The sequence below is a fragment of the Mesoplodon mirus genome, assembly GCF_964341445.2.
Source record: "Mesoplodon mirus genome assembly, chromosome: 4".
NCBI classification, from domain to species: domain Eukaryota; kingdom Metazoa; phylum Chordata; class Mammalia; order Artiodactyla; family Ziphiidae; genus Mesoplodon; species Mesoplodon mirus.
The window spans coordinates 49,617,555-49,632,223 of NC_138979.1; the positions used below are offsets into that span (position 1 = coordinate 49,617,555).

Consider the following 14,669-nt stretch of genomic DNA (forward strand, 5'->3'; position numbering starts at 1 on the left):
GCTGGCTTCATGGTGGAGCACACAGACATCCCAAGATGTTACGGCAATATGGCCTAACTGTACACAGAAAACGGAAATACATGGGGTGTACATGTACATAATTTAAGAGGAACTATGCTCATTAAATAATTCCTGCAAATGCTCCACTACCTAAGATCTAATGATCAGTAAATAGCAGATCACACTTCATTAAAATGAAAACAAACAAAAATCTAATGCTGATTAAAAATAACAGTATATAGAACTGCCACAACCTCAATTAAAATTAAAATACTTCATACTTCTGGTTGGTCAGTTTGAAAATACATTCTTTTTTAGCCAATAAAGACCTGGCTTATCTTTAAGGGGCGAAACAAATTTCTTAATCTGATCTTCACCAAGTAGCAACAGATCAGCAACTTCCTCCATTTCAGGGACTACATTATTCTAAGTTCTGTTTGTTATATACGAAAGCTAACGCGATGGGCAGTACCCTGTCCAGGAACTAAGATAACAATTGTCCTGTAGCTGTTCCTCTGGCCCCTATGTCTCAGATTTCTACTTAAAGGCTCAGACAAACATTTTTTGCTTTGTCTCATTTAACTAAAGATAAAGTTATTTATTATATTTCTCAACTATGAGAATAAGATTGACAATATTACATAAGTCTCTATCGTTATTTTACCTACATATTTCAGTGTCTACTGTTCAAGTAAAATGCATGAATTCATCATGCAAAATGTTAGGCTCAAAATAAACATCTTAACCTGCGTAATTAACACTTTACCTTGACAAAAGCATCATCTTCCACAGAAGCATCTCCACTCAACTCATCTGCTTCCTGTTTTTTACCTGCGAAAGAAGGAAAATGGGCTAACAACCAATATTTTATTACTTTAAAAGCAAAAAACATTCAGAGAAGTTTACCCCGAGGTACCACTCTCCACTCCCAAATCACCTGACAAAGCTAATGCCAACTGCCTATAAACCACCTGGCCACAGCTGTCCCAAACAAAAAAAAGCTTTATTATCAATGTCATGCTGTTTCATTTCACTAAAATAAACTGTACAATTAATCCTACATATGAACCCATCATCTTAACCGACTTGACATGAGATACATTTTTTACACCACTCAAATTCTCTACCTCCAATTCTCCCAGAAGTAGCAGCACCTTTCAACAGTTCTCTATTTGTATACGTAACCAGACATCTGATAGCTAAATTCAAGACTCATATCCCCCATAGCGCCTTCCTAAGTTCTCCTTGTCAACAAGCTTTCTCTAAAATAAAATTCTCACACTTGACACCTCACAATCCATCAGCTGATTATATATTGCCTTGTACTCTCAAGTACATCTTGCTTCACCATTTAAAAAAATACCTTAAGTGCAGTGACTGCTTTTATGCTTGTGTTTCTCCAAAGGCCTAAATATAAATAGCGCTGGGCGCTTAACTTAATGACTGATTTAACTGATTTAAGGCAACTAGAAATTACTTCAGACCAAAAACTGTTAAGAGCTTCTAGATAGACTACAGGCCTCCCTGACCCAACCCTCACCTTCAAAACTTTGCAAACTGGTGGCTGGAATTTTAAAAATGCCTTCCACATCAGAAAAAAAAAAGTTTTCCACAGAGCCAAAGCTAAAAGTTTGTGTTTTCAAGCTAGTCCACAAAAATCTACTAATTACCTAGCCCATAATGTACCAGAAATGCTGTAAAAAAAAAATCACAGCGGCTAAAATTTTACTATTAAATTTTTATTGATTTTCAGATGTTAATGAATGTTCTTTCCCGAGGCTAACTAATCAACCTTTCCTTTGCGTAAAACAGGAGCTGCCATGTCTCAAGCTTCCATGACCCCCAGGACCCCCAGAGTAGAGGGCTTAGTTGTGAGGTAACTGTAAAAAAAAGTTAGGATGCCTCCTTTTCCCATGTCTCCTCACCAGCTCCTATCTTCCATCTACTCCCAATTTGAAATCCTTTCCATGAATGAGAGATAAAAAGTGAAACAAGATACTGGTCCTTTCCAAATATGTGAAAAGATTAAGAGTAAAGAGTTTTCTTTTATCCACTGAGGTTAAAAGAGGTCTTCATGTCCCTGAGGGCTTGTGTGAATCAAAACAGAAACAAAACGTGGAGCTTAGTGGCATTTGTATTTTACAGAAAATACAAGTTAGAAGTTACTGTAAGGGCAACAAGAGAGCTGTTCCTTCCTTACAAAAGAAAACAGTATCAGGTGAGAAAGAGCTCACTAAATTGTTTTATCACGTTTAGAGAAAGTTCCATAATATAAAAACTTTAAAGATGCTACCTTTGAGAAGAAATAAGCTTTTTAAAACTACAGGACTGGGACTTCCTAGTGGTCCAGTGGTAAAGAATCTGCCTTCTAATGCAGGGGACGAGGGTTCGATCCCTGGTCAGGGAAGTAAGACCCCACACACCACGGGGCAACTAAGCCCACATGCCACAACTACTGAGCTGGCGCACCTCAACTAGAGCCCACGTGTCACAAACTACAGAGCCCATGCGCCACAACTACAGACCCCATGGCCCTGAAGCCCGCGCACCACAACGAAGATCCCACAGGGCTCAACGAAGATCCCACGTGCCGCAACTAAGACCCAACGCAGCCAAAACTAAATTAAATAAATAAAATAAAACTATAGGATTCCACCCCCCAACACACACACACCACCAAATAACCTATAGAGTAGAGCTTTTGGGTGAACTCCTTCAGATCATTTGCAAATACTATTTACTCTTTACAAATATAAAATGCTTTACAATTTGCAAAGCGCTTTTTTGAAAGTTATTTTATTATATTTTATTTTTGGCTGCATTGGGTCTTCGTAGCTGTGCACTGGCTTTCTCTAGTTGTGGCGAGCGGGAGCTACTCTTCGTTGCAGTGCGCGGGCTTCTCACTGCAGTGGCTTCTCTTGTTGCGGAGCACGGGCTCTAGGCGTGCAGGCTTCAGTAGTTGTGGCTCGCATGCTCTAGAACACAGGCTCAGCAGTTGTGGTGCACGGGCTTAGCTGCTCCGCAGTATGGGGGATCTTCCCAGACCAGGGCTCAAACGCGTGTCCCCTGCATTGGCAGGCGGATTCTTAACCACTGCGCCACCAGGGAAGTCCCGCAAAGCACTTAAACAAAAAAAGGTCAACTGATTTTTCCTAGCACCCCATGGTACATAGGGCCGGAATCACAATTTTACAAAAGAGAAAATGAACCCGAGGTTACACAGCTTGCCCAAAGCTAGTAAATGGCATTGTCAGAACCGGAAGCCAAGGCTTCTCATTTCCAGTCTTAAATTCTTTCCACTTCATCTTACTATGACCTACTTAAAAGACATTATTCTAGTAAGAAGTGGTTAATTAACTCAATTTAAAGATACCATCTTTGAAATGGCAGCCCTCAGCATAATGACAAGCTACATACACTATGCACACTCCATGGTGAGTTTCACTTGCCTTAGTTTACTTAAAGGAAAACCAAATTACACTACAGCAACCAAAACAACAACAGCAGTCACTACCACTGCTTAAGCCGCTTCCACAGTGCAGACACTAGGATAAATGCTTCATATGTATTAATGCATTTATCTTATCCTCTTAACTAGCCCCATTTTACAAAACAGGAAACTAATGCTGAAAAGTTAATCCAATTACAGAGTTAGTAAGGGTAGTGCTTCAGTTTAATCCCAGGCCTATTCCCACTCCTCAAAAACCACAGAACCATTGATGTTCAAGTAGCTACAATGTGCCAGTTGTTAAAAATGTTATCTCTTTTAGCATGAACACAGGCTCCACAAGCCACATCCATAAAATTTTAAAATGTGAGAGTCACAGAGATTATGTAACTTGCCCCATGACAAACAGGCAACAAGAGGCAGAGGTACACAAAAAGGTCCAAGTTTGCTATATCCCTTATTGTTTTTAACAGCTGTATCACATGAAAGTACTGGACACAATGTGTCATAAGCTTGTAAACATAAAAACCACAAGGAGGAGATTTTCAAACATACAGTGATGAAACTTTAGTAATAACCTGATAGGTACATAATATTTAAGAAAACTGACATTTCACACACTAGTTTTTGACTCCTCTCATGATCTGTAACTCTGCATTTGTTTACACATGATGAATTAGAAACTATACTGTAATTTCTTCCTTTATGAAAAAAGTATCACCCCTCTGGGCTTCCCTGGTGGTGCAGTGGTTGAGAGTCCACCTGCCGATGCAGGGGACACGGGCTCGTGCCCCGGTCTGGGAAGATCCCACATGCCGCGGAGCGGCTGGGCCCGTGAGCCATGGCCGCTGAGCCTGCGCGTCCGGAGCCTGTGCTCCGCAGCGGGAGAGGCCACAGCAGTGAGAGGCCTGCGTACCGCCAAAAAAAAAAAAAAAAAAAAAAAAAGTATCACCCCTCCACCATACAAAAATAATTCACATCTTAAAAAGCTATGATGTTCATCATCCAGCCCAGAACCTAGTACAATGCTATATAATAAGTAGATACTCAAGCATTATATATATCCTGACTGATAATGGTGTAGGTTCTAGGTTGGATGCTAGCAGTAAACAAGGTCTGGATTTCTATTCAGAATTTCTATCAGCCCTCACTGGAACAAAGGTAAGACGTGACACGCCAGTCAAACTAGCATCATGTGCAACCCCATCCTGTCAGTAAGGACTGTAAACTCCAACCTTAATGATGTTACAAAGTACATCGACAGATTCCTAACTTTTATGATGTCACAGGTAAGAAATAACTTAAAAGAAAAATCAAATCCCACTTAATTCAACAAGCACCACCAGCTTAGGCACATTTTTGTACAGTCAGTAATCGTTTATACCCCATATCCCATTTAAGCCTGTGCTATGAAAGCTCCTACAACAAACTAATAAATGAATCTTTTGTCCTTCAGGGAATCTGGCATATACCACAGAAATGGGAACTGGTCCAAAGCAAAGTAGCACCACCAGGATGAGGAAGCTAACTGAAAGTGCAATGCAGTAGGAAGCCTAACTTTAATGCTCTGAGGAACAAAACTAGAAAATAAATTGAGTAGTAAAGATAGTCTGAATAGCAAAATAAAAAATAGAAGCAAAATTACTTATCACATCTCAAACTATCATAGTAGTAACATATAGTTATTTTGAAATTTCACTGCAATGATTTTAGGGTCAAAAGTAAAATGGTCAAGTAAAAATGTATACACCAAAGGAAGACGACACTAGAATACCTCCTTAAGTATGCAACATTGTTTGTATGGGTCCACAAATCCTCAGTGAAACCACTGGGGCCAGACATGTTTCAGAACTGTCAGATTTTAAGAGAGTACAATAGTGTATATACCATTTGTTAATTTAAACCTTCCAGTGGCTTCTGGAACAGTTTCTCTCAATCAATCACGGAAACACTTGTGCAATGAAATATATGAATATTAACATCAATTAGGATAAATCAAGACTATAAGTAGCCTCACTTTTGTCACCAAACTTAAGAAAAAACTTCATTTTCAGAATGTTTGTATTTCAGAATTAACAATAAAGAATTTTGGATGGCAATTTGGTTTTCTCCTTCAAAGGCAAACTGGTCCTTACAAGGTTTGGTAATTTTCCTTTTCAAGTTCAGAAATACCTCCAGAAACAAAATGAAACAAAAAATTCACTTAACAAGTAGATTTTAAAGTAATTTTGCCAAAAAAATTTTGTGGCTGAGTAACTTTTCCCCTAAACATTTATAGAAGCTATGAAACGTAGAAAATGTTCAGTCATAAAATTTCTGTTGGATAAGAGGGGGGAAGACTCAGAGACCAGGCCAAACTGAACAACACTGATGTTTCCAGCAACAACCTGTCCTCAACTGTATGAAATCTTAAAATAATCACATACTATGCCTTGTGTTAACCATTTGCATATGTGTTTTAGTCTCTCTTCTATTAAAATGGTATTTCACTAATGAAATCAGTTTTCTAAAAGGCCTTGCACACTGTCTTAAACATAGCAGTCATCCAATAGGTCATTTTATTATTTTTTAAAAATCTACCATAAAGATAATTCATACTCATTATAATAAAATAAATCTGGAAAACACCAAACGTATATTTTTAAAAAATCTCTTAACTGTGTCATCTAAAGACAACCAAACTGAACATCCACACACACTTGTGAGCATCTGCACAAGATTTTAAAAGGCAGCAAGAATGTAACTGAGTTCTTAACAGATTACTTTTCTATCCTATCAATAAAAAGAAAACAGCACTGCTTAACTCAGCATTATTGTGAGCATCAAATAAAGCAATGTGAAAGTGTTTTGAAAACTGTAACAGAGAACTAATTGCAAACTGACAGGCAGAAAGAGATGAATGAAAATGATGCTAAGTTTTAAGCTGTAATCTAGAGCAGCCAGTGGTTCTTAACCCTAGCTGCATGAGAATCACCTGACGAACTTTTAGAAAAGACTGATTCCTGGGCCCCCAACAGAGTAACCAAAACCAACTCTCTGGGGGGCAGAAGCCTGGTATCTGTATTTTTAAAAACTCAAATGACTCTAATGTAGAGCAGTCTGAGCATAACTGAAGAAGTTGGAGTGAGAAGAACATAAAAGGTTACCATTTTCAGATTCTCCAGATTAGAAAAAATTTAAATTCTACCCACCTTCAACAAAACACCTTGAGTAGGCATGAACCGGTATTAATTCTCGACAAGGTTAAAAAAAAAAAATCCTTAAACATAAACCTCCTATGAGTACATGCACATGTACATATATACCTTAGATCATGTTATCTGTGATAAAATCCGAGTGGTGGAATTACGGGCAATTTTCACTTTTTTGTACTTTTCTGGATTATCTAATTTTTAGTATATGTGCTGCCAAAGCGAGCACTGGATTATCTAATTTTTAAAATGAAAACATTTCACTTTTATAATCTGGAAAACAATTCTGTAAAGCCATAATACAAACTACTATTCCAGGTTACCAGAACTGCCACGTAAGGCTAACTCGGGCTGTGGAGTTTACGGTGTGAATGGTTAACTCCCGGAATTGCACCACACCGAGGCCCTTTTATTGTAATGTGTGAGAACTAACTTATAGTTGATTAAATAAATCAGCAAATTTCAGCCTTAAATCCTAAGCCATTGTTCAGTCTCTTCATTAAAGTCATTTCTGATGCCACCAACTGATAATAATGACTGGTTTTTCCTCTAATTCCTGGACAATTCTCACTTTATTTTACATGAGTTCATGAAAGAGAAGAAAAAGTCTGAAGTCTTCTGTCCTTAATTCAAAATGCCTAGGAGATGAATGACATGGGAGAAAGACACTGTCATAAAGTACTAGAAAATTTTATCTATCTCCCCACCAGGATCCTTGACACACACCATATTTGACACAATAAAATAGCTGAAAAAAGTACAAAAGTGCTTTGATGATAAACATAATCCACCATATACAACTGCATAAGTCAAATGCAGGTTTTAATGGCTGAGGCAAAAGGGCCTGATTTTGTGAAATGAAAATGACATACACAACTTCTGAGGTTGGACAATATTCCGGCAAAAGTTATGAGGCTTTCCAACACAGCAACAACTTGGTGAGGGATAAAAGGCGAGCGCCATGATTCACATACTCTAAAAGTAAGTACGTTTCACAATCAGTGTTTAAGGAGAAGCTACTAGTGCTGTTGAGAAAAGCACCTTAAAAAGAAAAACTGTTTGGAAAATAGTAAAGACTATTAATCTCTGACAGACTGCTGCCTACAAAGAAATATACAATTAAAATAAGCACCAAAAGAAGTATTTTTAAAAGCAGTTGTTAAGAAAGTCATCATATGGCCCTCAGTATTCATTCAACAAACCTGTTATGTGCCAAGCAATATGCTAGGCGTTACAGAGATTAATGTATATAAAAGACTATGTCCTCACCCCACAAAGCTTTTAGCCCAGTGGGTACCCAAAAAATATTTATGACAATTTTGTTCCCAAAATGCTTCTCAATGCCACAGTTCTGATTAAAGTTTCCTTAACATCCAAACACACAACAGTTTTTTAAAAAAGCAAGCATTACAGTACACTGATACTAAATTATATGAAATTCATTTTATGTAGTTGATTACTATATGCTTACTTGGCATACAAATTTTAGAAAGCTTTACACAGTAAACATGTAATTAATTATACTGAGTGTGGTACTTTCCACACATAATCAGGCATTATGTTTGGATAAACCTATAACCCCAAAATATACTTGTTTCTATAGTGGGAACAAAACAGATTTTATATAGCAGTTTGAATCTTTTTTAAACCTGCGAGTATTGTAAGTGAGTTTCAATTCGTTAAGTACTGATTACATATACTTCTGAATATTGTACTGATTAACTACTTAAAGTAACTTTTGCTGAAGTTTAGAGGCGACTCGAAAGGTTGAATATCCAAAAGAATGATATGCTGTTTACAGGTGAACCGAAAGAAAGTTTACATCTATAATCTCTAAAAGAAGCTAATGAGGAGTTAGCTCTACCTGTTTAACCGCTTTCTTAACACACACCCAAATAATGACAGTAACTCTTACTGGTGAAGCACTCTTCTAGGTTACTTATTAAAAATTTCATAGCAAAGAGAATGTGAAAAGACTCAGAAGTGAGAACCAATCTAAGCTTAAAATTTCACCCCACTAACTCTATGCAAATAGATTTTACAAATATGTTAACCATAAATATTAGGACCTGCTATAACATTATCAACATTTGTTACAAGTTTGTGAGTTTGTGCTTGTAATAACAGCATTTTTTAAAATATTCTACAATATACTTAAGAATGCAGATTCCTTTTCCTCTAATCTGTCAAAACATAACTATTTTAACACAAAAAAATTGTTTGAGAAATAGTGACCCTGCACTTATAAGAGAACGAACTTAATATTTCACCTAAGTAACTTTTCAAGACCCATGAAGCTTCTCTTGCCTTATCATTCAACATCATTTAATTTTATTGCTACATTAAGTCACATCATCATAAGAATTATTTATTTTGCCTAACAAGCTATTAAATGTGGTGTCTTGCTGTTGTCTACATGACTGCCTCTAAGTAATCCCTTTCTTTATTCTTATCCTTTTCTAGTATTCCCAGCTAAAGATATCCATACTGCCTGAGGACCTATGAGTTTTCCTGTTCCTTCCTTATATATCTATTTTAGCTAAAAAAAGAATGTTTCTTCTGGCTCCTAGCTACATATAATTATTAAATTTCAGAATTAAGAGACCATTACAGATGGTCTAGTAAATTTTCCAATTTTATAAAAAGGAAGTATACCCATTGAAGGAAAAGTAGTATGACCAAGATGCAATTACTTTCAAGATAGATACTGCTAAGTGAAGTAAGATGTGACAAAAAGAACATCATATTACAATATTATTTAATTTCTTGAATCCTTAGTTTTAAAAATCTGTTATTAATATTTTTGTTTCCCTATTCAAATTTGATGTCTAAAAATTATTTTTAAACTTAATTTAAAATTTAAAATAATCTTACTTATAAGCATCTTAACTAAATTAATTCAAACTAGGTTCTTAGTTTGGGATTTACATTATGTTCTTTCTCATTCACAGGATTTTCAGAACAATGATAAATGGAACTCAAGGAGACAAGAGCTATTTATCACACATGTCATGAAGTACTCAGTTGTAGTGTGTTGCAGACAATTAATGTTACAACTCCTGACTAAATACTACAAGATACCTTAACATCAGAGTTATGGAAAAATTAAATTTCAAGTATCCTTATAATCCATATAAGAGGAAAAAATTAACATACTTGTTATATATATATATATACACACACATACATACATACACATATATATGTATACTGAAAAACTTCTTAAAATGGTATATTGCTGAATTTATTGCTAAAGGTAGGATGAGTGAAGTTCCTAATGACTAAAAAAGAAAGTGATACACAGTTAAATTAAAAGTAGGTGAGAATGAATAAATCACATGAGATTTACTTTACATGCTAAAATCAGTAATCAGCTTAAATAATTTGGGACTATGATTAATACATAACATCTATCAAACTACCACAATATGCTAAATAAATGACATGAATCAAAATCATTATAAGAAATCACAATAAGAAACATGGTTAACTCCTGATGTACTTATTTCTGAATTTTTTATGCTTCCTCATTTTGAAAGTGCCTCTGAGTTTGTCAGCAGAGGCTTCTCAACACAAGCTTCTCTAACACAGGGAAATGTATCGCTCAAAGTGATACACTGAGTTAAGAATTACATTAAAAGCCACAGATCTTCAAGATAACTTTGTTACTCCTCTAAACACCATTTCTACCTCTGCCATTCCCATCCCATCCAGAAAATGCTTCTTTGCCCCTTTCAATTTCCTTTAGCACAAATAGGGCACTCTTGCAAACCTACAAAAACTCTCAGTGAGATGGCATCAAGATGTGCCTGGTCCCAATACTCATGCAGATTGCTTAAGATCAAACTTGACTATTTCCTTCTTTTCAAGGTTAATCCATTCAACCATTTTACTCTAGTTCAATCAATCTGGTCTACAGCAGAGAGTAGCATCTAGGATCACCTAAAGCAGTAAAGAGTGTTAGGTTTTTAAAATGCTGCAGCTGCATGGAACTTGTATGTAGGTACCAGGATCCAGATACCCACATCATGCCCACCCTCTGACACTGTCCTTATAGGACCGAGGGAAAAATCTGTAATTATTCAAGTAAGTATTTCACTTACCAGAACCTTTTAAATATATCTAAGTCCCATTTATATTGTTAAAATATTAATTTAAAACAACCTCTACCTATTCATTAAATCACCATATCCTAGAAATATATTCTGGCCTACTTTAAAAGTTATAAAATCGAAATCATTAACATATCCCTATAACTTAAAACTTTTTATTTTTAAGCTAATTAGTCATGGATTTTTTTTTCCCTACCTTGTTAGTATGATTGGTAAGGTCTTTTTGAATTTCACTGAAAATTAGAATGTTTAATGGCATAAATGCAAATTAAATTCACCAAATCAAACAAAATACTAAACACAAAGGTTATAAAATTTTAATATACTAGAGAAAACAGCAAGGAGCCAAGGTGAAAGATTTGGTAGGAATTCCATCAATACTCTGCCAATTGTGGGGCAAGGTAGACATGTATTAAACCGTATTTTATTCTTCAGGTCTTCACACTATGAAGGAAGAAATATTATGAAACTTGACTTTGTAATTTTTTCAGAAGCAAGAAAGAACTGGTCTCACTTTCAGGTCAGCTTCAGCCAAATCTTAAGGGCTACTAGTCACCCAAAGCTTGGCAACAGTAACTTTTCTTCCTTGACCCAACAAGGCAGAGTGCCAGAGGGAAATAGCAAAGAGTAGCACTATATAAACAGGGCAAGTGGCACAAGAGCAGAGGCAAGTTATATAACCAAAATATATTTTAAAATATGTTTATAACTCGTAACAACCTTTGCCTTTGGTTGGTTTCTTGTTTGGAGTATCAGTTGAAACAGTTAATTCAATATTATCTGGATCGCCTCCTTCCTCTTCAATAGCCTACATTAGAAAGAGAAGTTAATATGCTACACAGTCTATCTAAACTTATTTTAAAAAACGAAAAAAAAATTAGCAAACCTCAAGCCTCAAGACATTAGAATTGCCAGTCATTTCATAAACCAACTTCACAAAGGAGCAATTAAACTACAAGAGTGAGAAACTTTCAGGAGGAAATATCATTAGGTATCAAAATCACATGGAGTTTTACATATTACCCAGTCAAGAAAATTAACTAACACATATTATCATACTGAACAAAAGTCTAAATATTCTCGATTGCATAGAAGTTGCTAGCTACGAAAGTAAAGAACTAAAATGAGCTTTCCTAATTTCTATAGTACAAACTTATTTCTCCTCTACAATTCCAACGCTCACTCAAACCAGAAAGATAATCAGGGAAGAAAAAGAAGATTATTGCGCTAATGCAAAACTGAAAACCCAGCGGAAAACAAACCCTTTCTCTTACCCACCCATCAACTCCCACTACCAATTACCCCCCAATTGGGGGAGGAAACGGTTGGACACAATTACACGGTAACTTCGCAGAAGTCACCAAAGTAACCAGTCCCTACGAGGCCAAGAAATGCACGCGCTCACCATCGCTAAAGGCTGGGGACCGAGCGCCTCCCGGGTCTCCACGATCGCCCTTGGGAGGCCGCGCCGGCCGGCCGCAGCCTGGCAGGGACGTCCTGGGGGAGGCAGGGGTGCGCTGGGCTGCGGCGGCCGGTCCCGGGCGGCTCGCGGGCCCCTCGCAGGCCCGGCCCGGAGCGCGGGGGCGGGGGCGCCGCGAGAGGGTCCTTGCCTCCCGCGCGCGCGGGCGCCGCCCGGGACCTCCCCACCTCGCAGCCCCGCGGGCCCCGGCGGCTGCGAGCGGACGGGGGCTGCGGCGGAAGTGGGGGCTCCGAGGCGCGGCCTAAGCTCGCCTTCCCGGACCTAGCCGGGCCTCACCTGCTTGAGTCGGGAAACGAGCACAGTCTTGACTCCGGTGATGTCCAGGTTCCGCCGTTTCAGCTCGGACTTGAGATCGATGACCCGCAGATCGGTGATCTTTTTACCTTCCGCCTGACCTGAGGCGGCCGAGGCTGCCACAGCACCGGTAGCGGCAGCCATTTTAGAAGAACAGCGCGCTGCCTAGGCAGCAAGTGATCTGCAGGGCGGCGGCAGCAGCTCCAACTTCAACTCAGGCCTCGCCGGCCGCCGGCGCCGCACAGCGCTGCGCACAATGAGCCACTAGCCCCGCCCCCTGTCCGCCACCCCGGCGCAACCTGCAGCCTCAACCAGCACCCGGATGAGGGGCGCGCGTGCGCACTGGCGGGAGGCGGGGGATGGCGCCCAGCGCGCGCTGCGGAGACTGCCGCTGCCACCTGGGCGGTGCGACGGCCCCCACACACCCTTGCGTGGACTGGGAGGTCAGGCGCGTTCAACCGCACCAAAGTCCGCCGTGCCGCGGTTCCCCACGGCTTCGTTAGCCATTTTCTGGAAGCGTCTCGAGTCTTGAGCAACAGCAGTGCGCTGGCACTCTCGGCATAGATAGTGCGCGCGTCACTCAACACAAACCAAGGGGCGTGTGCGCGCCCTAAAGCTCTTCCAGGGAAATACTTTATCGGTTCTGCTGAATAATCGAAAAAATGTGGCCACTGTGCACGAACTAACTAGGTTCGCCGAGTTCCGTTCGAAGGCCGGAAAGAAACTCTGGGGCGGTTAATATAAAGAGTATAAAGGGTTATAAGAATATAATAGGGCTGGCCTGTGTGACAAGTCCCACTAGCTGTCTCGGGAAAACATGCCTTTGCTCAAGAGAATTAGTCTATTCTAGGGCTGCCCATCTCACTGAAAAAAGCAGGACAACTTCCCTTCTGCACTGGCCTCAGTTTTCCATCCTCTCCGGGGGTCCTGATGGCTCAACACAAAATTGATTACTGAATAAGGAATTTAGTTTGTAAGTACTCATTACCGTTCTCAAACGCTGTGTTCACTGTTCTGTCTCCCTCAAAATTTAGGATTCCAAGAACAATGACAATTCTCTTCGGCGGGACTAACCTGTACAAGTGAGTAACTTTAGGCACTATTATTAATCATCAAAGCATAAGCATTTATGGAATAAAACTATAAATTCCATGAATAGAGTATGACACACAACTCTTCCTGGCATTTCCTGGTTTTAAAGTTGATGAGGTCTGTGTCACTTTAGGTTGCTTTTCCCATTAACTAATTAGAGCAAAAAGAGAAAAACTGGATATTATAAAATAATACCCACCAGTTAGGTAGTTTTTTTATGGTTTATAATGCACTTTGACATGCAATAATCCCTTAATCTTTCTGCATTCTCTGAGGTAAATCTCTGCAAGCCTTAGAGAGATTAAATGGCTTGTCCGTGTTCACATAGCTGGTATGTGGCCGAACTGGTGCTCTTAGTTGCCCCTCACCAGCTCCTTAGTTGTGGCATGTGAACTCTTACTTGTGGCATGCATGTGGGATCTAGTTCCCTGGCCAGGGATGGAACCCGGGCCCGCTGCATTGGGAGCAGAATCTCCCAAACCCACCTCTGTCTCTATTACAAGTTGATTCATAGTCATAGAATATTAGAACTCAAAGGATCTTTAGAAATCTTCTGGCTCATTCCTCTCTCTCTCTCTCTATCTCTCTCTCTCTTTAATAGATGAAGATATTAAGATTTTTACCTAGGGACCCCACAATTAATTACTGACCAAATTGGCACTAAACCTCAGTTCTCACGCCAGTATCTTTTCCACCCTGCTCCCACCTTCTGTGGACACTTGTAAAGAGGGGTTATATTAACCCAAAGCTAATGTTATATGTAAAACGAATGAGTTTTTGTCTTTAAAAAAAATCTAATAAGGGAGTTATCTTACAATGGAGACCTGTACCTTCTGATCTGATGCACCGGATGATACATCACCTGCCAAACTGCCAAGAATGTTTAACCTAAATCTCATCATGAGAAAACAATCAGACAAATCTAATTGTAGGACATTGCACAAAATAACTGCTCTGGGGGCTTCCCTGGTGGTGCACTGGTTAAGACTCTGTGCTCCCAATGCAGGAGGCCCCGGTTCCATCCCTGGCCAGGGAACTAGATCCCACATGCA

The 14,669-nt window shown here is 39.1% G+C and overlaps 1 protein-coding gene across 4 annotated transcripts in view; it reads right to left on the bottom strand.

The window, feature by feature from the left end:
• The window catches only part of SLTM (SAFB like transcription modulator), a 44,086-nt gene extending 31,321 nt beyond the window's left edge, over positions 1-12,765 (bottom strand). For 2 of the 4 annotated variants that reach the window (XM_082620094.1, XM_082620092.1), the window contains exons 1-3: positions 12,508-12,763; positions 11,472-11,559; positions 767-831 (exon numbers count right to left, since the gene is read on the bottom strand). In XM_082620094.1, the coding sequence (XP_082476220.1) occupies positions 767-831; positions 11,472-11,559; positions 12,508-12,669 (315 nt within the window). In that variant the 5' untranslated portion in view covers positions 12,670-12,763. Of the gene's footprint in view, positions 1-766; positions 832-11,471; positions 11,560-12,507 lie in introns of all 4 variants that reach the window. The other 2 variants (XM_082620093.1, XM_082620091.1) reach the window with 2 other exon arrangements.
• Between the last annotated feature and the right edge of the window lie 1,904 nt (positions 12,766-14,669).